Source organism: Pipistrellus kuhlii, unplaced genomic scaffold (assembly GCF_014108245.1).
Source record: "Pipistrellus kuhlii isolate mPipKuh1 unplaced genomic scaffold, mPipKuh1.p scaffold_m20_p_15, whole genome shotgun sequence".
Classification (NCBI taxonomy): domain Eukaryota; kingdom Metazoa; phylum Chordata; class Mammalia; order Chiroptera; family Vespertilionidae; genus Pipistrellus; species Pipistrellus kuhlii.
The window spans coordinates 5,360,553-5,385,172 of NW_023425460.1; the positions used below are offsets into that span (position 1 = coordinate 5,360,553).

Here is a 24,620-nt window from a genome sequence, read left to right on the forward strand (position 1 = left end):
CTGCCTATTTTGAGAATAAAAATTTATAACTCTTTTATTTCCAAAGGAGAGGGGTATAATTTGGGACTAAAACCAGGGTACTCAGGCTGTGAAAATGTATACTGCTAATCTGTTTCCGCATCAATTAGAGAAGGCATTTCTAGCTCAGACCAGAGGAGTAAACATTCTTTACATGTGACTGGGAAACCCTTGTGAGCATCTACGGGTGAGAAATGGGACCTGTGGAGCCAGGATGGTCTCCTTAACTTACTCATTGACTTTTTAAGAAGTTATTAACTTTTTTTTAATTGATTGCTTTTTAGAGAGAGACAGAGAAACACTTATTTTTTCATTCATTGGTTGCTTCTTCTATGTGCCCTGACCGGGGACTGGACTCTCAACCTTGGCATATTGGGATGATGCCCTAACCAACTGAGCTACCTGGCCAGGGCCTTATTGACTTTTTTAAACTAAAAAGTAATCACATGCTTTTTGCCAAAACCAGCCCTAGGACAGGAGTCGAACAAAACATTATACTCTAAGTGACCCCAGCTCAAACACCCATTAGCTAGAGGGGATCAGAGAGCTGAGCAAGTTATTCTCTAGCAGTTCATATGGACACAAAGTTAAGGCTTGGACAAAGCTTCATCTTGTGTGTGTGTGTGTGTGTGTGTGTGTGTGTGTGTGTGAGAGAGAGAGAGAGAGAGAGAGAGAGAGAGAGAGAGAGAGAGAGAGAGAGAGCTGTGATGATGACAGGGCACTCTGTCTGGGGGAAAGGGTGCTATACTAGGTGGCTTGAAACAGCAGACATTTATTTTTTCACACTTTTGGAGGCCAGAAGTCAAAGATCAAAGATTTGCAGGGACATCTTCCTCTGAAACCTGCATGGAAAATCCATTTTTGCCTTTTTGTAGCTTCAGGTGGTGGCGGTCCACCCTCAACCGTTTACTCTTTGTGGTTCATGCTTGGTGGTCCATGCTTGGCGGCCCACCCTTGGCTTTCCTTGGCTTGTTGCTGATCACATTACTCTCTTCCTCTGCTGACACATGGCCTTCTTCCTATGTCTGTCTTCAGATGGCATATTCTTCCCAGTGTCCCTCTCTCCTCCTCTTGTAAGGACATCAGGTATATTAGGTTAAAGACTTACTTGATTGTGTCTGCAAAGACTCTATAATTAAAGTCACATTCACAGGTACTTGGGGTTAAAACTTAAACATAATTTGGGGGGACATAGTGTAACCCATTCCCTCGCCGTGCCTTAATGCTGGAGAGGTGAGTCAAGGTTTCTTCAGCTGGTGTGAGGAAGTGGACAGCTGGGTTTCTCCTGTGATTCAGGCACTGGAAGCAGGAGGAGTCCTCAGGTGAAGGACCTATGCCTGGAAGGTCCTCTTTTCAGATCAGTGTTTCTCAAAGTGGGGTCCCCAGATTAGCAGCATCAGTATCAGCTGAGAACTCGTGTGGAATGTAAATTCTTAGGCCACACCCCAGACCTACTGGATCAGAAATCCTGGACGGGGCCCAGCAATCTGTTTTTACAGGTCTTCCGGGTGATTCTGATGCACATGATAGTTTGAAAACCATTTTTCTAAGTCATTGCCTTTTTTCCTCACAGCAGTGCTTTCTAATGCGGTTGCCCATGGTTACTGGTAGATGTTTTGGGTTAAAGTAGAAAGTTCTTTGATACAATGAGCTGGGAAGCACTGTGTTGATCTGAATCAAACAAGTTTCTTTTGATATGCTTTATGCCCTTGATGTTGACAATTTTGGGAAGGGGACAGTAGCATTTCCAAATTTTGTTGAAGAAAGAGCTGTCCCTCTTGTGCAAGTATCCCATTGGACTAGCACTCTGCAGAGTACACATCACAAACACTGCTCTTGTCCACACAACAAGGCATTCAGTGAATTTTTATGAATCACCTTCTAAGAAGCAGGCCTGGTGCTAGGGGAATACATCAGTGAGCAAGACAGAGTCTCTCTCCATGGAACTTACAGCCTCATGAAGGAGCCGGCAAACTGCAGGCTGCAGGCCAAGTTGGGCCTGCCATCTGTTTCTGTATACCCTGTGAGCTAAGAATGGCTTTTACATTTTTTAAAATAGTTAGAAAACAATTTAAATGAAATATATTTCATGAAATGCGAACCTTATATAAAATTCAAATTTCAGTGTCCATAAATAACATTTTATTGGAACATAACCACTCTTATGTGTTTACATATTGTCTACGGCCACTTTGCTCTACGACTGAAATGAGTCGTTGCTATAGAGACCATACGGCGTATAGGCCATAGAGCTCAAAATATAATCTCTCTGACCCTTTACAGAAACAGTTTGCAAATGGTTTGAAGCAAAGAGGGGCTGAACGAGTCTTTGCAGGTGACGAGAGTTATGGGGGAAGAGTGCAAAGACCACGGGACTGGGGCTCTCCCTGGTGGTGGGGGTAGTGGTGGTGGGGTGGGGGCAGGGGCTTTAGGGAAGGCTTTCTGGAGAAGGATCTTAAGGATGAGTTAGAAGTCTGGAATGTGATTGGATGGAGAGGGTTGTTACAGGCAAAGGAGGCAGTACATGTAAATCCTTGGGTCAGAAAAGAGGACCACTCACTGAAGAGAGGGAAGAAAGCCCAGAATGACTGGGGCATAAAGAAGGCGAGGCCAGGAGTGGCCCTTCACATGGCCAGATGCCAGGCAGAGGCCAGCTATGCAAGAACACCCTGGAAGGCCATGCCTAGGACTTTGAACTTGACCCCTAGAGCAATGGGGACTCAGTGAAGAGTTTAGGCACAGGAATAATATGACTGGTTTACACTTTGGGAGAATTCCCTGGCTTCGGTGTGGAGAATAGATGGGGGCTGGAGCCAGAGTGGTTAACATGTTGGTAATTAGGAAGCTTAGCAGTGACCTAGGGGAGAGAGGGTGGAGAGAAATGGGTGGCTGTGAGGTGTAAAGGCTCCCTGTGACGCTCACCCTCCCTCCCTCCAGGCCCTGAGTGCTCCTTGGCCTGCATGCTCTTGGGCTCTACTTTCTTAGTAAATATTGAGTGCTTGTTGCTTACCTGCTGCATATTCATTAGGCACAGTGCTGGATGTAGACATTATTAATATATATACACACATATATTCTAATATATATTATATATATATATACATATATCTATATATATCTATATATGTCTATAGATATCTATATATATATAGATATATATATAGATATAGATATATATATTCTACAGATATGAGAACGAATAAGATCCAGTGTCTGACCTTAAGACTCCTAGCTGGGGGATGATGGATGTATCCACAGTGGTTACATGGAATGAGACTAATAACTAGAGGAAAAAAAAAAAAAAACACTCTGAGGGGACAGGAAGTGTTTTGTGAACACCACTGGGCAGTGTCCATTCCAATGAAGAAATATGTAGCGGCTTCATGGTGGAGGTGGCTTTTAAATTGCATTGTGAAGGGCGTGTCAGACTTCCAATATGGACATAACTGTGGATTGTGGTAACATTGTGAGGTGTATGCAGGGAAGGATCAGGGAGCAGTGTGGCCGGAATGAGTGATAAGTGGAGGCTCATGGAGGGTGGAGAGCTGATTTGGAAACTCGTCTCACATCCAGATTGCTTAATGTGCCTGACTCTGTAATCCAGGCCATGCCGAGGCCGTGCTGAGGTTGTGAGCACCTCTCAGGAGTGGGCTGGCAGGGCCTTGTGAAGCAGGCTCACTGTTTCTCTGATGACCAGGGCCCTGCCGCCCTCACTTCCTGACCTCAGGGCGTCAGCAGGTGCTCTTGGGTTTTCTAGCCCACTGAGCCCATGACTGTCTCATTGCCTTTCACTTCTGCTTTGACTTCCCTTTCTGCCTGGTGCCTGGCTCCTGGCTGTCTGGAGACCAGTCACTTCAGCAGGGCTTCTCTGGTTCCTGGTCCTGTTGTTCAGGCTCTGACACAGTGTTATTTCCGCCATTCACAAATGTGGGCGACCATGATGGGTCCCTGAAGAACAGTTTGACTGACTCATTTTTTTAAAGTCTTTGAAAAATAGTGAAATAAAACAAATATACAGAAAGGCATGTACATATAAAAGTACAAAATGGTGAATAATCATATGAGAATCCATGTAACCACCCACGGGGTCAAGAAGGAGAGCACTGCCAGTGTCCCCAGAAGCCATCCCATGTGTCCCTTTTCCTTGGCTTATTGCTCACACTTGATGTATCTGTGCTTCATCAAGAAATCTTAGTAACAGCCCTCTCTGTCCAGCTTCGGGTCAGAAAAGCAGCTGCAGAAGACGAAGAAGAGCAAAGACTGGGGATTCAGGCGACACTCTGACCTTTCTCCTAAACCTAGAGCATCCCACACAGAGGAGATCCAAACTTCAGGAGTGCTTGGGCAGACCGATAGTTGTCATGGAAACCTGAGGTGTGCAGGTGCTGGCTCACTGGGGATGACCACAGAGCCCTTATCTCGCTGCAGTGGCTCGATCTTCATAGTCGGAGACTTTGGAGATTTAGACGTTACCTTCCTCCCTGGTGAGGCCCTCTCAGCCCAGGAGACAGAGCACTGACGAAGGAGGAAGAAAATGTTTCTTTTTGTCCAGAGGGAGGTTGTGGGTCCTCAAGCAAGGGTGTAGCAGTAATCTTGGCATTCAGTAATCTTTGGGAAACTGCATGTTCAAACTGCAATTATCTTTGGGCCCCTTTGGTGAGAGTCTGTATCTGTGGAAGGAGGCCAGTCCGCACAGGCAGAGGGGAGAAGTGATCCGCATTGGAAGAGCAGGCTGGAAGGCTTCGCCCTCTTCCAGGACAAGGGCATGCTGCCCTCCGAAATTTATGTGTATTGTTGCTCTTTAATTATTGGTGCATCACAAGTAGATTGGCAAATTCAGAAAATTGGGGGGAAGAGAGACCCCGTGAATGTACCTTTAGGCTTCCCATTGGCTTGTTTTCTGTGTCTGACTTCTTGGGGCTGCACCCGCCACTTTGTGAAGGGGCCCTCCTGACCGAGGTAGGAGACTGGGAAAGGCTGTGGGTGTCCCAGAGGTGGGAGCCAGCACGTCCAGACGCTCGGTGTGTGCTGTCTGGGTGGAAAACCGCGTCCGAAGCCAGGCGGAATTACACCAGTTTCTAAGACATTCCTCAACCATGTTAGGCAAAAGAGTCCCCGCTGACGAGCTGGGGTAGAAAGAAACCTGATATAATTTTGGAAAAACCTTCGAGAAAGAAGGTTCTCACAGCTGCTTAGCCTCTCCTGACATTCAGAGTTGGGGGGCGGTCCCAGGCCACAAGGAGGAGATTGATGGGTCTAGGGGTGCCAAGAAAAGGGCTGAGGCTCTGCAGTACGGGGGGGAGAGGTGTCTTCGTTCCTCACTCCCCTCAGGGGTCTAGGAAGAGAAGGAGAAGCAGCCATCTGAACCCAATAGAAATAGAAGTCCCCTCCCCCTTCCCGGGCTATTTGTTGAATTATTGTCATTATTTCACATTAACAGCCAGCCTGGACTCTTGCATTTGGCTGCTGTGTTGGAAACCTAGATACAGACTAGAGTGGGAACCAGGCACATAGGAGGCTGAGGTTTTGGAGCTTGGCCAGACCTCCTGGAGGGGGGGTAAGGGGGAGGGAAGAGAATTGCAGAACCCGAGCAGGGGGAGACAGGCAGCCATGTGGAGCCCTGGAGCTCGGAGCCTGGGCCCCCATAGGGCGTGGCCATTGACATGGCTCCTTCCAAGGGCATCAGAGAGCTTGGTAGCCCAGCCATCCCTCTGCCTCCTCACATCTCTGTGACTTGCTAGGTATTGATTTTCTGAATGGCGGTCATTGGCAAAGGCAGTGGGATGACCTAATTTTGACAGCTGTTTTGACCAGAAGCCAAACCCCATCTAAGTCCAGCAGATGGAAGAGGCTGAAAAACGTCCAATCGGTGACATGCTGGGCAAGGGCACAGATTCTGGCACTGGAGTTGGGACAGGGAGAGGACTCTAGTGGGCCCCTGGGATTTGATTAAGGAGATGAAGATGGGTGGTGAGCGATGGAGAGGGCGTCCCAGAAACAGGAGAAGCAGGCAACAAAGGTGTGGAGGGCAGGAGGACCGAGCCCCAGCAGAGGACTCCGATGGACAAGCAGGCTGTGAGGAGAGGGGCTGGGCAGGCTGCAGGCCCGAAGGCCAGGCTGCCAGGAGTTGGAGTTCTGTGCTGTCTGGACGGTGGGGACTGGGGAGGATTTGTGAGATCCCAGAAAATATGAACAGAGTGAAAACAAAGCAGAAGACAACCAACACCCAGCATTGGTTCAGTCATTCTGTAACACACTGTTGGCTTCCCACTCTGTGCGAGGCACTGCTCTAGCACTGAGGCCGTGCAGTGAGCAGATGGGCCCCGTGCCCCTGGAGCATGCGTTGCAGGCAGTGGAGCCGGGAGGAGAAGAGCACAGCCCGTGGGAGGTCAGCTGGTGGGGAGCGTGCTGAGGGAATTGCAGCCACGAGGGATGAAGTGACCTGCTTCGTTTGGGCATTGGGCTGTAGCTTAGATTGCTCACCAGTCGCCTTTTTGCTCCATGTTGCTTCTGCCTGTTGACTTGGAGGGCAGCAGTCACTGGCAAGCAATTCATCCCATCTGTTGTCAGCTGGTACACTCTCCCTCCACTTACCCCCGGACAATGGTTTGGGGCCCAGGCAACAATTGCACTGTTTCCAGAGAAGTGGCTTGGGTTCTCCGCTGAGGTGGCAGAGAGGGCTTCAGGGCCCAGCAGTCAGTCCAGGAGCTCAGGACCCTTTGGAATGGCCCTGAGCCCTGAAAATGGATGCGTTCCTTTCTCTCCTGCTCTCTGGGCCAGCACTTGCTGAGCTGCTGGAACCCCGAGGGCCTTGTCTCTGTCCCTTAGGCCTCACTTTTCCTGACCCCGAGGCTGTCCCTGATGGGTGTGACAGACACACGCTGGGGCCCATATAGTGGGGGTACGGTCACTCTGAGCATGGCCGCTCTGGGCCTTAATTTCCTATCTGCAGAGTGAGGACTTGGTGAATGTTTCCTAGGCTTCCCCTGAGATACTAAATTAAACTTTAAAAAGCATAGAGACTATCAGCGGGTGACCACCAGCCTTTTATTTTGATGAGCAAGAGCATGAAAAAGGAACTGTCAAATCCCAGCTCTGTCATCAGCATCGTTTCATTAAAAGGGCATATTCTCACCCAACAAAGAGCGATGGTGCCGTGCTAAAGAAATGGACAGTTTTCCCCTGGAGAGGAGAGTGGGCGGCTCTCCCTGGCACACACAGCACATTGTGCTGCCGCATCTATTTTCAAACTGCTGCCTGGCGCCTTGGCCCACACCTCGGGGACCACAGGACCAGAGGCCGGTGAACCCTCCTCTCACCTGAACCGGATCCGCTTCCAAATTCACAGGTGGCAACCGGCTTCCCTCCTTTTCCTGCTTCTTCCCTTTTGACCCTTTCACTGTCTCTCTCTCTCTAGCAAGCCCTTCCTGGAAGTGGGAACATTTCCCAATTGCCCTGGGCTGCTTTTCAGGAGCCAGGAGGAAGTGGGACAGAGGAAGGATCCATCGTCTCTGATAAGATGAGCTGCTCGCTCCCGGACTTAAACTCAGCCTCTTTGGGTAGCATTCGGGTGATCCATATTCATATCGTTGTTTGGATTCAGTTTGCCTTTTTCTCCACCAACTTGAGTCATAAAAGTTAACGTGGCCATGGCATGGAAATGTCTGCTTTCTTTTATGAAAATGAGGGTGGATTGCCTGTAGTTACCCATTTCATAACTAAGTTTCCTTAGTTATCCATATCTAGTCCGTCTTGACTAGAAACCAGATTAGGCCTCCACTTGGGTGAAGAGGACAATGATCAAGTTTGCTGTTTGGCAAATATGGACTTACAACCCGATCAGTTTATTAGCTGATCAGAACTGGGGAAGTCTTTGTTCAAGGTCATACAAGTACATTGCCTGGCGCTTAGCTGATAATAACTGAGCCCCACCAAAGGGCTTTGCATTCCTGCATCCTCATGGAAGAAGGAAACGGGCTAGAAAGGAGTGACTTGCTTCCCACTCTTCTCGAGCCATCTCTCAGCCTCATGGGGCTCTCCACAGTTTCTTGTGTTTCTGCCCTGAGTGGCCTTTGGCTTGTTCTTAACAAAGGAAGGGAATCGACTACACAAGTTCTTAGGCCTCTTACAGCTCTGACCTCAACAGATCTGTGACTCTGAAATTCATTTTCTTTTTTAAAAACTTCTTTTGGAAGGGTTTGAGTGCTCTCCTTGAAACAAGAAGTTATACTAAATCACCTTTCCATGAAAAGTTCTATCGACAAGGAAAGGGACTGGTATGGAGCTCCCGGGGCCTCAGGAAAGCCACGGGCTAACCATGGATCTTCAGAAAACCTTCCTGCCTCAGTTGTCCATCTTCAGAATGGGGATAATGGAGCCTAATGTGTGGTACTGTGGACAGGATTAACCAAGATAACACAGGGCATTCAGAAAAATATACCCATTAGTAATCCACCTGACCTTCCGGCCCTGCCTCACACTTGCCTGGTGCGATTACAAGTTATTGCTCCACTGGAAAACACGTGTGCTGTTTGTCTCCCGACCAGTCCGCTGTGATGGTTTTCTTGCCTGGGCGGTTTCTGAGCTGCTCTCTGCGGGCAGGTCAGGCTGCCCTGCAGACAAGCAGCAGAGCCACGGCATCTTCACCGGTGAGCAGGCTGACAGGGCCCAGCCCAGGCAACGATGGCTGAGGGAGCAGCGCTGAGGTCTCTGCTAGTCCCATTCTAAGTCTCTAAGGCCCTGATATGAACTCTGGATTCTCATTTTATGTTGCCGTTTCACTAAGCTGATTGAAGGAAAAGGAAATAATTTTGCAGAGGTGAGGTATTTTTTTTTTTTTTAATATATTTTTACTGATTTCAGAGAGGAAGGGAGAGGGAGAGGTAGAAACATCAATGATGAGAGAGAATCATTGATGGGCTGCCTCCTGCATGCCCCACATTGGGGATAAAGCCCGAGAGCCGGACATATGCCCCAAATGGGAATTGAACAGTGACCTCCTGGTTTATAGGTTGATGCTCAACCACTGAGCCACACAGGCTGGGCAGATGTGAGGTATTAACTGAGATGTATGTGTTGATTCTGAAAGTGTGGGGTTGACATGTGGCCATTGATGAACACCTCCCATGGATATTATGTCTAATGGGTCCTCCCATTCCATTCCAATGCCTCTCCAGGCGTCCTCAAACTTTTTAAAGTGGGGGCCAGATCACAGTCCCTCAGAGAGCTGGAGGGCCGGACTATATGAACTACTAATTCCTACTGTAACACCTCGGCTGCGCTCACTGCCCAAAAAACCTGGCGGGCCGGATCAGACTCCTCTGCGGGCCGCATGTGGCCCACGGGCCGTAGTTTGAAGACGCCTAGGCCATTTCTCCAGCTCCCTGCCCATTCCTGGCTATCCAGATTGAGATGGCTGTAGTGCAGAGTTACTTAGAAGCCCATAGGGTGATTGCTTCAGTGGCAGTAAGCAGCAGCATTTCATAAGGAGATCCCTTCTCTTCTTGCACTTTTTGCCTATCCCAAGGCAGTAAGGGACAGAAGAAAAACATGGCCTTCAGTCTCAGAATAGACTGGGTTTAAATTTCATCTCTGCCACCAACAAGATGAGTGACCTTGGATATGACCAGAAGTCTGTGGGCCTCCTAGCAGTGCTGCCTTTCAGACGTGTAAGATGGTGCTAAAGCACCAAGCAGAGAACGTGGCCCAGAACGTGGCCCATCGGCGCACTGCCCGCCCCGAGCATTTCACACCGCCAGACACGTGTTAGTGAGGGACTTACACTTCAGACCTCAAGGTCAGGCTGGACAGAGCCTTGGGGAGTGTTTGCACAGCCCCTTGAATTTGAGACAAGGAAACCTGAGGCACAGCGAAGATGGTAAGCGACTTGTTAAAGGTCAGCTGGCCTTTTCCGCTGTCACCTTTTTCCTTGCTCAAAGACTGATGAAGGGCAGTTGTTCTTGCAGCAGCTCAGGGAGCTCCTAGCAGAGAGAACCTTAGGAGGACTCTGGGTGGAGCCTTCTCACTCTGCTGTCCTGCTTGCCCCGCCCCTAGGTGTCAGAGCCGCCCCCTCCTCCCTCCTCTCCCTTTGCTGCACTCTCACAGGAAAATCCCAGCAGGTGGTGCCCACATTATGCTTTATTTGCTTGAGCCGCTTAAGGTAATCGGACTAATCCCTAATACGCAGGATTTTCGGTACCCTGAAGGATCCCCGGCCAGGGCGTGCGAGGGGCTGCCAGAGCATTTCCTCTTGGCCTGCTGGCAGGAGTGGGGGTGGCTGGAGGACCCTTCTCCAGCTTTTAGGCCCAGTGAAGACCCGGGGCAGAGGGACCAGGACAGTGGCCCACCTGGAGGCACTGGAAGCCCCGGTGGTTTGTGGGTATTGCAGTTCAGGCATTTCTGTCCTAGGCCAGCTGTGCCTCAGAATGTCATCACCATTGCCAGGAAATAAAGCATCTTCTCAGAGCCGAACTGGGCCTATGGATTTGTACTTAATGGATTTCAAATTCATTTTTTCCCCCCTCCCACAGAAACCCCGTCACAGAGAAGTGGTTTAGCACAAACCTTCCCTGGGTGGGAACTGCGCAGCGCAGATCAGAGCGGGGGCAGCCACCCAGACCGGGATGAGGAGCCAGTGCTTGAAGAACGGAGACAGGCCAGCCCAGAGCTCTCCACCTCTGCCATCCCTCCGATAGGAGAGCAAGGCTCTGCTGCTTGGTACTGAGCTCTGGGCAGCCGCATGCGGGGCTGCTGGGTCAGTTGTGACAGATGAGAGAGGGCAGGGCAAGGGGGTGGAATGAGGATGGGGGTTCCAGGAAGAAAGAAGACAGTAACTCAGAAGCAGAATCTGTCAGTGCAGACTCAGGGGGAATGGCTTTCTGACCTCAACCAGGACAAAATAAGACACAAGAAGAGGACAGGTGGAGATTTCCTGGGTCCTTTTTCCCCCCAACAGCCCTCTGGAAATGGAGCACCCCGTATGTTTGGTGGTACTAAGGCCATAAAGTGGAGGGTCCAGGCATGGGCTTCCAGAGATGGAAGTGTCCCTGGTGGTCTCTTCTCTGCCCCAGAGGGATTGGCGGAGGGGGGCGGGGCTGTTCCTAGCAGACTCTCAGGGTGGTGGGCCAAGAGGGCAGGCGATATAGCCCCTGGGATGTGGGCAGCACCCAGGGGGGCTGCCTCTTCTCCTTGGCTGGCATCTGCATGGGGGACCTCCGTGCTCAGCAGGAGGGCTTCACGGCCTGTCTACTTGGCCACGTTCATTTCCAGCTCGATGCTCTGCTCCAGGAAGGGTGATTTATAGTTCTGAGCTGGTTCTTGGCAGAGAAAGAAACAGTGATTCTCTGTCCTTGATGTAACCGCCCTCTCAAGGCCCGGGGACCTTGACGAAGGGCCTTTGTGGTACATGAGATACCCAGACTGCGTGGGGTGAATTGAGTGCCTGAGGTTTATGGTACTAAACTTCCCATGGGCACTCACAGCAGCCCGTCCTCCACACACATTATCCCGTTTGCTCCTCCTGCCGTCCCCGGGAGAATGTCAGGACAGGTACTTGTCTCTTCTTGGTGTCAGACAGCTGGCTTTAAATTCCGGCTGAGCCTCCTGAGCCAGCTACTTAATCCTCATGGCCATTGAGTGAGCTCTTACCTCCTCACAGTTCCTGTGCTGCTGCTTAGAAATGGCAGCCAGTGCTGTTATCATCACTGCTTATTGATAATCACTCATTCTAGGGGTTGTGCCGGCCAAGAGTTGATCTCCCTCCTTTCCTCCCTCCCTCCTTTTCTCCCTCCCTCCCTCTCTCCCAACTTTCACTAAGATGTGTCAAGTGCTTACTCTGAGCTCATAACGTGTCAGTGTTGAGGACACAGCAGTGAACAGGAGACAATTGTGTTCTCTCGTTGAGGTTACAGGCAGTGAATGAAAGCTAAAGTGTGCAGCTTCCAGATGGTGGTATGAACGCTCTGAGGAGACAAGAGCGTAGATGTGAGTGATCAGGGTGGGGTGGCTGTCGTTTTCAATGGGGTAGGCAGGGAAGCACTCACTAATACGATATCAATGCCCTTCCTTCCTTTCTTCCTTCCTTCCTTCCTTCCTTCCTTCCTTCCTTCCTTCCTGCCTGCCTGCCTGCCTGCATGTTTATTGAGCATTAATGTACAACAGTTGGGGAAGGCAGATAGTAAATGAAGTAAGTGAATTATAGAGTGTATTAGAGGTTTTGACGCTGTGGAGAAAAATAAAGCAGAACGGCTGTGCTGTAGGGAAGGCAGGGTTGTAGTTTTAAAAGGCTAGCCAGAGAAGACCTTTATTGGAAAGGTGATATGTAAGCAAAGCCTTGAAGGAGGGAGCAAGCTGTGACCCTTTGTGGGAGCAGATGTTTGTGGGCAGAGAGGACACATTGCAGGCACAAGAGTTCAGTTTAGGGCCCAGGGCGGAGCTCCGTTGTCTGAGGACGCCAGCCTTGTTTCCTCAAGCACCTCTGAGGACATGAAAAGGAATTTATTGTCTTCGGTGAGGGAAAGGGTCTGGGGTGGAGTTCAGGCACAGCTGGATTCAGGTGTTCAAATGGTGATATCAGCGTTTTATCCCTTTTCTGTGCTACCTTCATTCTCGGGGCAGGATTACCTTTTCTGCTTTTCCCAGCGGAAGTCCTGGGCTGGACTTGCATGGGGTTGGTGTGGATCCTGTGACCATCTGTGACCCAGTCACTGTTGGGGGGATGGAATGATGTGATTGACCGGTATTAGTTCTCGGGGCCAGTGTGGGTCTATCAGCCCCTTCTGAGCCACTCAGATGGAGATGAGGAAATGGGGGTTCCTTAAGGAAAAGACTGGGCACTCTCGTAAGAAGGGCACGGAGGTTGGGCAGGTAGAGAGAGACCCCAGTCAAGACGCCTTTCCTCCTGAGCTGTACTGTTATTTTTTCTTTCACAAATAATTTAAGAATAAATAAAAGATTCTTTAAAAAAGATTTAAAAACTGATTAAAATCACAACCCATTCCTTCCTCCCTACCCCTGAACCTCCAAGCCAGTTCCTACCAAACTGAGGACCCTTTGACCTTTTGAGGTTGGCCATCTTTTTAACATGTCTCAACCCTTGTTCTCTCTGTTGCCAGGAGGCCCAGAAGATTAACAATGGCTCCAGCCAGGCTGATGGCACTCTCAAGCCCGCGGACGAGAAAGAGGAGGTGGTGGCAGCCGAGGTCGGCTGGATGACCTCCGTGAAGGACTGGGCGGGGGTGATGATCTCTGCCCAGACACTGACCGGCCGAGTCCTGGTGAGTCCTCAACCGCCTCCTCCCGCGAGGAGGCCCGCTGCCTGGCCCACGATCCCTTTGCTGACAGGGATGTGATGTTTCCCGGGGTCGTCTCCAGGCCCCTGGTGTTGGGTGGGTGGGGGGAAAAGCGAGTGCTTGTTTCTGGTCCTGGCGGAGAGGCTGGGTTCATGCTCATCTGAGCCTGTGGTCTGCAGAGTGGGCCATTGTCTGGGGGCACAGAGGGCCTGCTGGGGAGGGATTCAGGGAATTCTGAGAGAGAGAGAGAGAGAGAGAGAGAGAGAGAGAGAGAGAGAGAGTGTGTGTGTGTGTGTGTGTGTGTGTGTGTTTGCTGTCCTCTTGGGATGTTGTTGTTTTCCTCCGACTGCTCAGAGTCTCTGCCCTCCTGCCCTGTGGTATCTAGGTCCTGCTCATGGGCAGACCCTCACTCACTCTGATGAAACTCACTGGCAGCCTCCTGGGTCATTGCTCCTGTGACGGTTTCCTGACGAGGCTGTCTCCTGCCCCGTCTGCAGCCAGGGCCCATCCTGTCACATCTCTGCGCGTGTCCTGCTTTCTCTCCGATCTGCACGTATGGAGCTTGGCTTCACTGACTGGCCTTGTGATCTCTGGTTCTTAGCAAGGATCACAGGTGGGACAAGCCTACGGTGACCAACCAGTCCAGTTTGCCTGGGAGTGAGGGGGACTTTGGGCACGGATCTTTCAGGGCAAAGGCAAGAAAAGTCCTAGACGAACAAACACAAATTGGTCACTGGCCAGGCCATGCTCCAGATACATGTGGGCCTTTCCCTGGGGTAGCCCTCCCCACTGGCTTTCCTGGGTCTGCTCTGGTGAGGAGTTCCGCTGAGAAGGATTGCATTCCAAATAACTTCTTATAATTCTGGAAGCTGTTTCATATGGGCTGTCCTTCCTGGTCCGGAGACCGGGGCTTGGTCACAAGTCACTTGGCTCCTAGACAGTGAGCAGGGATGTCCCGATGGCCGTGTGGATTGAAGATCAGGCAGGGATGCTGGAAAGTGGACAGTATGTCCCCTGGCATTCCATGACAAAAACTCAGCGAGGAGGTGACTGCAGATGGAGGGGGGTGGTGAACATGTCACCCTTTGAATCTTTCTTGGGGAGAATGCTACTTCCTCTTTGGGACCTCTGCTTGCAAGCAGCTTGAGGGAAGGAGTGAGACACTGAATGCCATGCCTGAGTGACAGAGGTGGTGGCCAAGCAGCCTTCAGGGAAGACGGGGCTCTGCTAGATGAGGGACCCCTCATGAGCTGAGCCTTCTAAAGGTCTGGATATGAAACCGTGGCTGATGCCAACTGGTAGCAAAAAGGAGAGAGATTTAAAGCTGAGATTTTGGAGGAAAGAGGAGAGAGAAATGAGCGAGGTAGTTGCTGTGTGGAGGAAGAGAGAGAGGGCACAGTCCAGGAAAACCTGGCCGCACTGGGTGTCTGAGGAAGTCCTGATGATGGCATGGCTGTGGGCTGTGCTCTGTAACCACCACCCTTGTCTCCCCCGACCCCTGCCCAACTCTCCTGATGTCTCCATTGCTCTCTCATGCTTGTGTGTGAGTAGATTCTACGGGTGAAACGTACAGACGCTGAATTCTGGGTCTGGGCACAGATGTGGGCTGACATGGAGGCAGCGCCTTCTAGGTGTCTGGTGCTGATGGTGGCTGAGGAACGGCAGGTAGTTCGGTCACACAGATGTGCAGCACCCACAGCTCCGGTGCCATTGCAGACGGTTGTGGTGATCTTCATCAGCATCCACCAGGAGTTACGGAACATCGACTCAGGGTGTTCCTTTCTGCCCATGGAGAGCAAGGACTGTTCGCTCCCATTGTGGATGGGAGTTAGTGATGGGATGTCTGGAGGAGACTTGCTATGAGGGCTGCAGGAGTGTGTGTTGGGTGGGGGAGCCGAGTATGGAGAATTGGGAAGATCACGAAGGCCATCACAGGGAGGGAAACCTTTGGGCTGAAACTTCCACTTCAAGATGCACGGAGCACACACTGTGATAGGAAAATAAAAATGTACATGAGCTTGAAAACAAGAAGGGACCGCCTAGTGGGCCTGAAGCTGAGAATACCTGAGAATCCCGAATAAAACAGAGAGCATTTGAGCTGAGCTTTGAAATTTGAGTCAGGATCTTGAACCTCAAAGCAGAGAGGAGGAGCTCAGAAGCAGGGAAGAGGGCTGCACTGGTGGAAGGAGGCCCATGGGCTGCAAACACAAAGGCCCCCTAAGGGAAGTGAGCCTGGGAGGTGGGCTGGGACAGCTTGTCCATGCTTCACATGCCAAGCAGAAGACTTTGGATGGAATTTTGAAGGAAAGGAGATTTTGAGGGAAGGGTACCTTGGTTGATGGTTGTGCAGAGAGAGCTAGTGGACAAATGGAGACAGAATTGGGGAGGCAGGAGCTCAGAGGTGGGGGGTCAGTTGGGATGATGAGCTCCTGGCACTGTGACTGGACTTAGAGGATGGAGCTGGAGAGAAGCAAGGCCTGATCTGACACAAACCCATGGAGGCAGGAAGGCAGGTGTGGGGGACATTGTAGAAGGGGGATCACAAGCCAAGCACACCCAGCATTCACCTGGATACTACCACTGGCAGCCGCAGGAGCGACTTGTGAGCTGGGCAAACGCGAGACCCAGTACGTTAGGATCAGATTGAAGGGTAAGGACCTTGTCCTAGCTTTTGTGTCTCCCGTTTGCTGGTGTTGTACAGGTTTATTACAAGGAAGCAAGCAAGCCAGGCCTAGCAGTGAGTTTATTTCCATTTTATAGTGGAGGAAAGCAAGGCACAGGGCAGGCAGCGACCTGCCAAGAACACCAGCCTCCCGGCCGGTGGGCGCAGGCCTCAGATGCCCGGTGCGGTGCCCTTTCTGTGTCATTACTTCCGAGTGGAAGATAATGCCTCTTCTTCTCTAAGCCACTGCCAGCTGTCGCTTTGGCTGTGACATTTTGACTTTCCTGTCTCCGAGCCAATTAGGTCCTAAGGCTACTTGGCCGGGTTCTGTGCACATTTGCGTGGCCATGCACAGGCTGCCCAGGCCTCCTTGCCCGGGAAGCCAGCTGCTCTCCGAAGGTCTCCTTGGAGAAAACCCTGTCCAGGCTGCTCTGGTGCCCTGAGAGCGAGCAGGTCTCCGCACCAAAAGCTGGTACCTCAGTCCAGAGGAGGCCTGCCCTCTGGGACAGGCATGTCCTTGCTGTGAGCAAAGAAATGCACACGGAAGCCTCAGTGCACCGAGAAAGCAGCTCTGCCCATTCGGAAAGCAGGCTGTGTTTGTCTTGAGCTGTCTGCACGTTATCCTTCCAACAACAGGACTAAAAGCAAGACTAGACACCGGCTGTTCAGTTTCCCTTTTCAATTAAAAAAAAAGATTCGTTTTTATTTTATTTATTTATTTTTTATTATTTTACTTTATTTTTATTTTTTTAGAGAGAAAGGAGAAGGGAGAGATAGAAACATTGATTGTTTGCCTCCTGCACGTCCCCTACTGGAGACTGAGCCTGCAACCAAGGCATGTGACCTGACCCGGAATCGAACCGGTGACCTCTTGGTGCGTGGGATGATGCTCCATCCACTGAGCAACATGGGCTGGGCTCCCTTTTAAATTTTTAATTTGTGTTTCTTGATGCATGGCTGAGGGGTTTAGCCTTCTCATCTGGGCCTTTTTTTCACCTGTTTCATGGTCACCGGTGAGAAAGTCTCAATGCTGGGCCATTGTGGGTAAGGCCCAGCTGGGGAAGGAATTGACAGGACAACCTCAGCATATCTGTAGACCCCCCTTTTGTCCGGCATCTCCGGGGAGTGCATAGTTTATTCAGTAAGGACTTGTTTCTCACCAGACACTGTTCTAGGCACTGGGCATAAAGTATGGAGCAAGTGATGAGGGTGCAAATTATTTATAATGATAAACTCGAGTTCAATGTGCAAAATGACTAATGAGCATCTCCATCCATCAGTACTTTTTATTTATTTAAGATATTGACTTAAAATATGCATTTTCATGGATTTTAGAGAGAGGAAGGTGGGGGGAGAGAGAGAGAGAGAGAGAACGAGAACCATCCGTCATCTGCCTCCTGCATGTTCTCCCACTGGGGATTGAGCTCCTAACTGAGCATGTGCCCTGACTAGGAATTGAACCAGCAATTTCTTGCTGCATGGGAAGATGCTCGACCAACTGAGTCACACTGGCCACGCCTCACCTGTGCTTTTTAGAGTGAACACCTGGAGCTTCACCATCTAAGTGGTACAAATTCCTTGACCAGGTCTCCGAATAGCCTGTCTTTGCCTTGTCTCTCCCCCGATACTCACGCTTCAGTCTCACAAAAACAGCAAGACTCGGCAGAGCCTTCTCTTGGAGCTGAGGGTCCGTATCCAAGTGAACACCAGGCTGCAATGGCTACTGCTTGCTATATTGTTTCTTTAATTAAAAACATTTATTTTTCTAAATTATTTCCTGAATCTAAAAGTGGCGCATGCTTACTTCAAACTATTGCAACATCCTGGAAGAATTGCTGATACTGGGATTTGAGGAGGCCTGCACTGTGGGCCTTTCCGTGTAGCTGAGAGAGAATCAGGACGCCTCCCGGCCACTTGGGCGTGATTGAGGACTTTGTTCACTACACGTCAGGTTATCTGCTCTGTGTGCAGACTGGGATAGGGAGCTCTTCCTGCCAGGGTTTGCTGTGGTCCTCCTGACGAGCCTTGAGTTAACGGTTTAAATTGGGAGAAGGATCATGGCTCTCTCTTCGTCCTGGCTGCTTGGAGCCAAGTTAGTGGTCCATTTCAAATAGTTTCAGGGTTTTCTTTCTGTGTATTCATTCACAAGCCCTGGCTTTATCTCTGTGTTTCTCCTCTCAGTTTCCCTTTATCCTGATATCCTCACTCTTCTATTGGACTCTCCATGTATGTGGGTATGTGCTCCATACAGTCTTGTGAGCAAGTGAAAATCCTCCTGGGAGTATGGCAGTGCATATAGATAAAGAAGGCGAGAAACACACCGAGTCTGCCTGCATGTTTGGTTGTACTTTAGAGAAACATAAGCCAAAACCAGTGTTAGTGACAGTGTAGTTTGGGGTTGGGAAGTTTTTCTGTAAAAGGGCTGGATAGTGAGTATTTTAGGCTCTACAGAGTCTACACACTGTAGGGATTCTGACACAACTACTCAACTCTGCCTTTGGGTTTTGAAAGCAGCCACCAATAATAAATGGGAAGGACTGTGATACAATTCAGGCTTATTCACAAAAACAGGTGGCGGGCCAGAGTTATTTCATGGGCCAAAGATTGCTGACTTTTGGTTTAGTTTATCTCCTTATTTTTAAAAAAATATATTTCATTCATTTTTCACAGAGAGGAAGGGAGAGGAATAGATAGCTAGAAACATCGATGAGAGAGAATCATCGACCAGTTGCCTCCTGCACACCCCCTACCGGAGATGTGCCCCCAACCAATGTACATGCCCTTGACCAGAATCGAACCCAGGACCTTTCAGTCCGCAGGCCGACGCTCTATCCACTGAGCCAAACCGGTCTCGGCTATCTCCTTATTTTATAAAGAAATTGAGCCTGACCAGCATGGCTCGATGGTTGAGCATTGACCTATGAACCAGAGGGTCCCAGTTCAATTCTCTATCAAGCCACATGCCTGGATTGTAGGCTCAATCCCCAGTAGGGGGAATGGAGGAGGCCACTGATCAGTGATTCTCTCTCATCATTGATGTTTCTATCTCTCTCTCTCCCTTCCTCTCTGAAATCAATAAAACTATATTTTAAAAAATAAAAGAAAATAACATTGTATTATTTTTTTTAAAAAATAAATTGAAAGTGAGATAGTGAAAGAAAGTCTTTAGGAAGGAATTTTCTGTCATAAGATAGCAAAAGAGTGATAGTACCAGAGAGCCCATTTGTGATGGGGAATGCTATAGACACACAGACACACACATTCACACCATCTACGTTAGTACGTTGCTTCTTGAATATTCATATTAATTCCACGCGGATCTCAGAGTGCTGTCTCCCTGGGGACACTGGCTTGTGGCCAAGCATGACTTCACCTCGAAGCGTAGGCAGAGTCTACGCTGCCTGGGCTGCACTCCGTCCTGCTCCCTCCCTATCTGATGTTTTGGCCTTCTCTTCCAAGACTGGTCTTGCTAATACCTGAGCAAAGATGGAGACTTCAGAATTGTTCTTTTGGTTATTTCCCCCACATTCCCGAGGTACTACACTACATTTGAATATTTCTCCAGGATGCATCCACATGTAATGCGTGAACTGAAAATATATGCTACTTGCTCTACCTTGGGCAGGATGACTAGCTGAAATAAAGAGGAAGAAAAATGCCAGTCTTTTCCTTTATCTTCCTAAAAATGCCGCAGGTGTGGCGTTCACATTCACATTATAATGCATAGCCTGGCTATTCTATCTTATCTCCCAGCCCCCAAAGAAAACATGTATCCAATGCCCCTTTCAAATAGAGATAATCCTGTTGGTTTCATAGAGTTAACCAGGGGCGCTCATTGCTGTGCTGTTTGCCCATGAAACTGGAGCGGTCCGGCAAAGGGAGGTGCACAGGGGCACACGCTCAATCGAATAGGTGGCATCCGTCTCCATCGTTTCTCCCTTTGGGTGGCTGATGGTGCCTGTGATCTTTCTCATCGGCACCCCCTGCTTTTCTGCTTCCTGGTGCCTGGTGGCCAGTTCCCACAGCTCACCTCCCATTTTCCTCTCATCCAGTCTCCACGTTTTTTTCCCTTTACATTTCAGACAAATCTGCATGAACTTTCTATATCACCTACAAAGCCCTGTGTGGCTGAAAGGCTAGCAGCCTCGCAGGCATGTATTTCTACTATGAATGCCCCGTAGTGCTGCCCCATAATGAACAGGTAGATCCTGCTCTCTGCACAGTTGGGAATAAATTGAGATTTTGCTTGAGTGTTGGTTTTTTTTTGTTGTTTTTTTCTTAATTCCCCTAAGTAAGACTTCTTTTAAATGAAACATAGGCTTATTCTCTTTCAGTACTTAATAATATCTTAATTTAATCCTGTGCATAGTTTATATTTTGATATAAGCTTAATATCTTAATTTTATCCTGTGCATAAATAGAGTTTATATTTTGGGTATGAATCAATAAGACAAAGCAGGTATGCTTTCTTTATAAAAGTATTAAACATGAGATTTTGTCTGCATCTGATGAAAGGGGCACTCCATTTGTTACTTGTGAGCCAACGTCACTGGGTGAGAGAACATGAGTTGGAGAAGTCCCTGGACCCAGCAGGCACCATGATCGGGCGTGAGCTGCCTGGCCCTGGAGAGGGTCAGAGAGAGGCTGGGCCCCCTTGGGTGGCCAGACTTCCTCCTATTGGTCAGACTTCCTCCTACCGCTCTCATTAGGCTCTGTAGAAACCAGATCTAGGAGACGTTCCAGGATAGGAGTGGTTCCCTGGCACTTGGACAGGCTGTTTCTCCTCGCCTGTTTGAGATTGCCAGTGTGCATCAGCACGTCAGCCTCCAAGGAGCCCTAAGGAAAGAAGCAGGAGGGTGTCTTTTCCCCGGCACCCCCCATGCCTGTTTCGCCATGTAGCTCTTGCCCCGTGAAATACCCGCGGGCATCACAGAACACACACTTGGGAAAGCATTGGCCCAGGGATCGCCATCCGTGGCCCCAGGGCCCAATGCTGGCTGATTGCCTCTTTTGTAGGCCCCATGGCTAAGGACGGGTTTTACATTTAAAAAAATATGTGTTTTTTTTTAAAGAATCAGAAGAAGATTTTGTGACCTGTGAAAATTATTTGAAATTCAGTTCAAATCTCAGCACTCACGAACAGAGTTTTATTGGGAGGCGGCCATGCTCACTCACATATTTCGGTAGCTGCTTTTGCAATGCCCTGCAACAGCAGAATTGAGTAGCTTACACAGAGTCTGAAATATCTAACCACCAGCTGAAATAGATACTGTCTGGCCCTGTACAGAAGTTTGCCAACCCCGCACTAAGTCAGCAAGTTCTGCTCTGTGACTGTCACTGTCCCTCCCGGAGCGGTCAGTGGGCCTGCTCCACAGTTCCTCGTGGCACAAGGGAAGGCTAAGTAAGATGTACCGTCCACCCCCTTTTCATAGAGTCCTCCATAAGCTCAACTAAGTGATGCGGGGAGATGGGGAGACAGAGCCCAGAGCCCTGGTTCCACAGCAGGTTCTCCGCTGGCTCCGCATAGATTTCCCTTCCCATGGCCAGTGGAATGTGTGTGGAAATTCTGTAGCAGGCCTCTCCCTAAGTCTCCCCCTCTGCCACCTGCATCCCCCGGGTTCAGTGCACCCCAAGCCCCACCTGGCAGCCCAGCGTCTCATACCATGACAGCAAGCACTCACTGTAGGCCTGCAGGCAGGGCGTCAGCTGCTCTGGCTGCTGGTTTGTGCTGGCCTGCAGGTCACGTGCTGTGTGCTGGCCTCTCCAGAGCCTTCTGTAAAGAGCAGCTGTTAATGTACTAGCTGGTGCTTTGGCTTCTCTGACCTCGCCTGTAAAAATGAAGGACAGTTTCAATAATCAGTCCTCGACAGCTCTGGAGAAAGGAAGAGCCGTCTGTTGCCTCCCTTCTCTGGTTTTGGAGTGGGGGGATTGTCCTTCTACCTCCCCCATCCCTCCATGTCTGTTCACCCACTTACATCCATGCATCCATCCATCCAATCCACAGACTTTTGTTGCTGTTCCACAGCACGCAGATTGGATGTAGTGTCCAATCAGTGGGTCCTGATAGGTGAGGCAGGGCACTTTTGTATCTGGTATCCCTAGCCAGGCATCTTGCCTCTGTCCCTCTGGTTCAGCTTCTCTGTGGGGGCTGGGAGTTAGGTCCCACCCCTTTGCTGACCCAGATCCAGCCCCTTTTGAGCTGGGCTCCTACTGTCTTTTGATCTGTGTCTCCTCATTTGATTGGGACCACAAGGAGGTTAGGTCAAGCACTTAGCATCCCAGGTCTCCAGCTCCTGTCTTTCCTCTCTGGGACATGGCGGGCTGCCATGTGTGGGGCAGTAGGGCGGTTTGAACCCAGCTTCTGCAGTCGCCCCAGCTCCATCACTCTTTAGGGCTTTTACCCTGCGCTGGTCGCTGCATGTTTTGGGGCCTCCATTTCCTTGTCTGTTCAATGTGCGTAATAACAGTCCCAGCCTCTTAGTGTTGCTTTGAGGATCTGCAGCATCAATGGATGTAAACTGTCTAGAATAGTTTCTCTTTCATGGTTAGCGCTGAATAAGCATTAGTATTACTATTTTTGTGTAGCTGTGTGGCCCAGTCCCCATGTCATGGAGGAAATGGGCTGGGCTGGGGGTGCAGGGTGAGTGGAGCGTACATCCATTCCTGCTACAGAGATGGAACCGCCCAGGCCTCACCAGACTCAGACTTCCCCTCAGATGGCCAGCTGGCTCTGGCATGGCCGCTGGAAAGGGGTCCAAGTATCCCAGGTCCTGCTTTGGGTCTAGCCAGCTGCTGATCTTTGCTTCATGCCCACAACACAGGCCCTGCCGCTTCTGCAGCTGGCTCATGGCAGCCTGACTCACCATTGTCAAGTCGGCCAGGAAATTCTCACTTCGTATAGCCTTTCCCAGCTGGCAGGGGCCCAGCGGAGGGCTGGAGTCTCCCTGGGAGCTGTGCGTTGTAGGCGGTGTGTCACAGGAAGCGCCTTGGCAGGGTGACAGATGAGGCTGCGGAAAGAGGGTCAAGTGCGCTCTCTGTGGTCCCTGTGTCCTGTCCTCCCTGGGCGTGGGGCGAGGTGGACAAACACAGGCTGGTGTCAGAAGACTATGTGGGGAGGTGCCTTTAGCATTCGTTTCGGCTGGCAGCACCCTCAGACCCAGCTGATGGATGCAAGGAAGTGTGTTACGTCACCGCAAGATAAGGACACAGATCCTCCTGCCCGTGCGAGGCATCTGTGAGCTGTTCATCATCCCTTCAAACATTTCTGAGGTCCCTGCTTGGTGTCAGATGCTATTCAAGGCATTGGACACATGTTGGTCCTTCCAGCAAAATCTGCACAGTGAAATCATCCAGAGAGTTGACAGCAAAAATGTTATGCTTGTATTTTGCTACAGTGCTCTTGGGTGGCAAGATATTATATTTGAAGTGGCCTAACCCTCAGTCCTTGGATGGTGCTGGGAGTCTGCTCTTCCAGTCCTGATCTCATATTCTGGACCCGGATCTGTGCTAATGTGTTTATACAATTTAGGCTAAACCCCTCCCTTTTTCCTCCCTCCCTCCCTCCCTCCCTCCCTCCCTCCCTCCCTCCCTCCCTCCCTCCCTCCCTCCCTCCCTCCCTATCTCCTTCCTTTCCTCCCTCCTTTCCCAAGCAGTAAAAGCTGGCACCCCCTGGAGACTCTGCAGGATTGGAGCCTGCCATCATTGGCTGGGAGAGTTTTCTCACCCAGCTTGGCCCCCACAGCCTTCAGAGGATGCCATGGTTTAGCCCCTGTTTGCCAGAACACAGCCTAGTGGATTGAGACTCTCCTCAGGGCCTGCATCTCCGCCGCGAGGAAGTCTGTTTAGCAGGGAGACTCAAAAATAGCCATGACGATGATGACAAAGTCGCCAGCCATTGTCGGCACTGGAGCACGTGCTCGGAAAGTCACGCCTGGGACCACACGCAAGCTGCGCTTCCCAGTTTAGTTCCGCGGGCTATGTTTAGGAGCAGGCAGACTGCCTCGTGCCTGCAGCCCCAAACAGCCCAGTCTGGAGCCCGGGGAGCCCCGTTTTTAGGGTCTCGGGCCAGAAAGAGGCTTTCTTCTCCTTCGTCTGCTTCTTCTTCCTCTGCAGAAAAACGACTACTTCAGGGGAATGACAACAACAGAAATCCACCCTTTGGCCTAAAAATTTTATTGCAAGAAATGTTCTCTAGTGTTTGCTTGGTGAGGTAACTAGGGCAGGGCAGTTGCCGCTCTGCCTCTCTTAAGGAATTAGGGCACTCAGAGGCTCAATTAGAAGCACCCAGCCCTTAAGCATCAGGCCATCTTTGTGTCCATCCAGTTAATTTTAGCGCAGAAAATTGGCCTGACGCTAGCGTGGAAGGCATGGTTGTGCTGGGAAGCCAGTCGACAGGCCTGCGGGGACACAGCTTTCTCTAGGGCATCACAGGTTCCCCTTAGGTGCTGCGGGCCTGCCTCCTGGGCCAGCAGACCTCCCGTCCTTCATTGCTTATTGAAGGTGGTTAATCTACAAAGTGGATGGACTGCATGCACTGGTTTCCTGCATCTGGGAAGAATTCAGGATCCAGTGGATTAATCCGGATGGTTTACTGCCTTTGCCTCCCTAGAACTGTTCCCAGGCTGCTTTAGCAGAGATGCCGAATTCTGACC

General features: G+C 50.3%; 1 protein-coding gene across 31 annotated transcripts in view; it reads left to right on the forward strand.

Moving 5' to 3' along the window:
• The window catches only part of KCNMA1 (potassium calcium-activated channel subfamily M alpha 1), a 669,206-nt gene that overhangs the window by 175,436 nt on the left and 469,150 nt on the right, over window positions 1-24,620 (forward strand). For all 31 annotated transcript variants that reach the window (XM_036438136.2, XM_036438138.2, XM_036438135.2 and 28 more), the window contains exon 2: window positions 13,131-13,292. In XM_036438136.2, coding sequence (XP_036294029.1) covers window positions 13,131-13,292 — 162 coding nt within the window. The remainder of the gene's footprint in view (window positions 1-13,130; window positions 13,293-24,620) is intronic.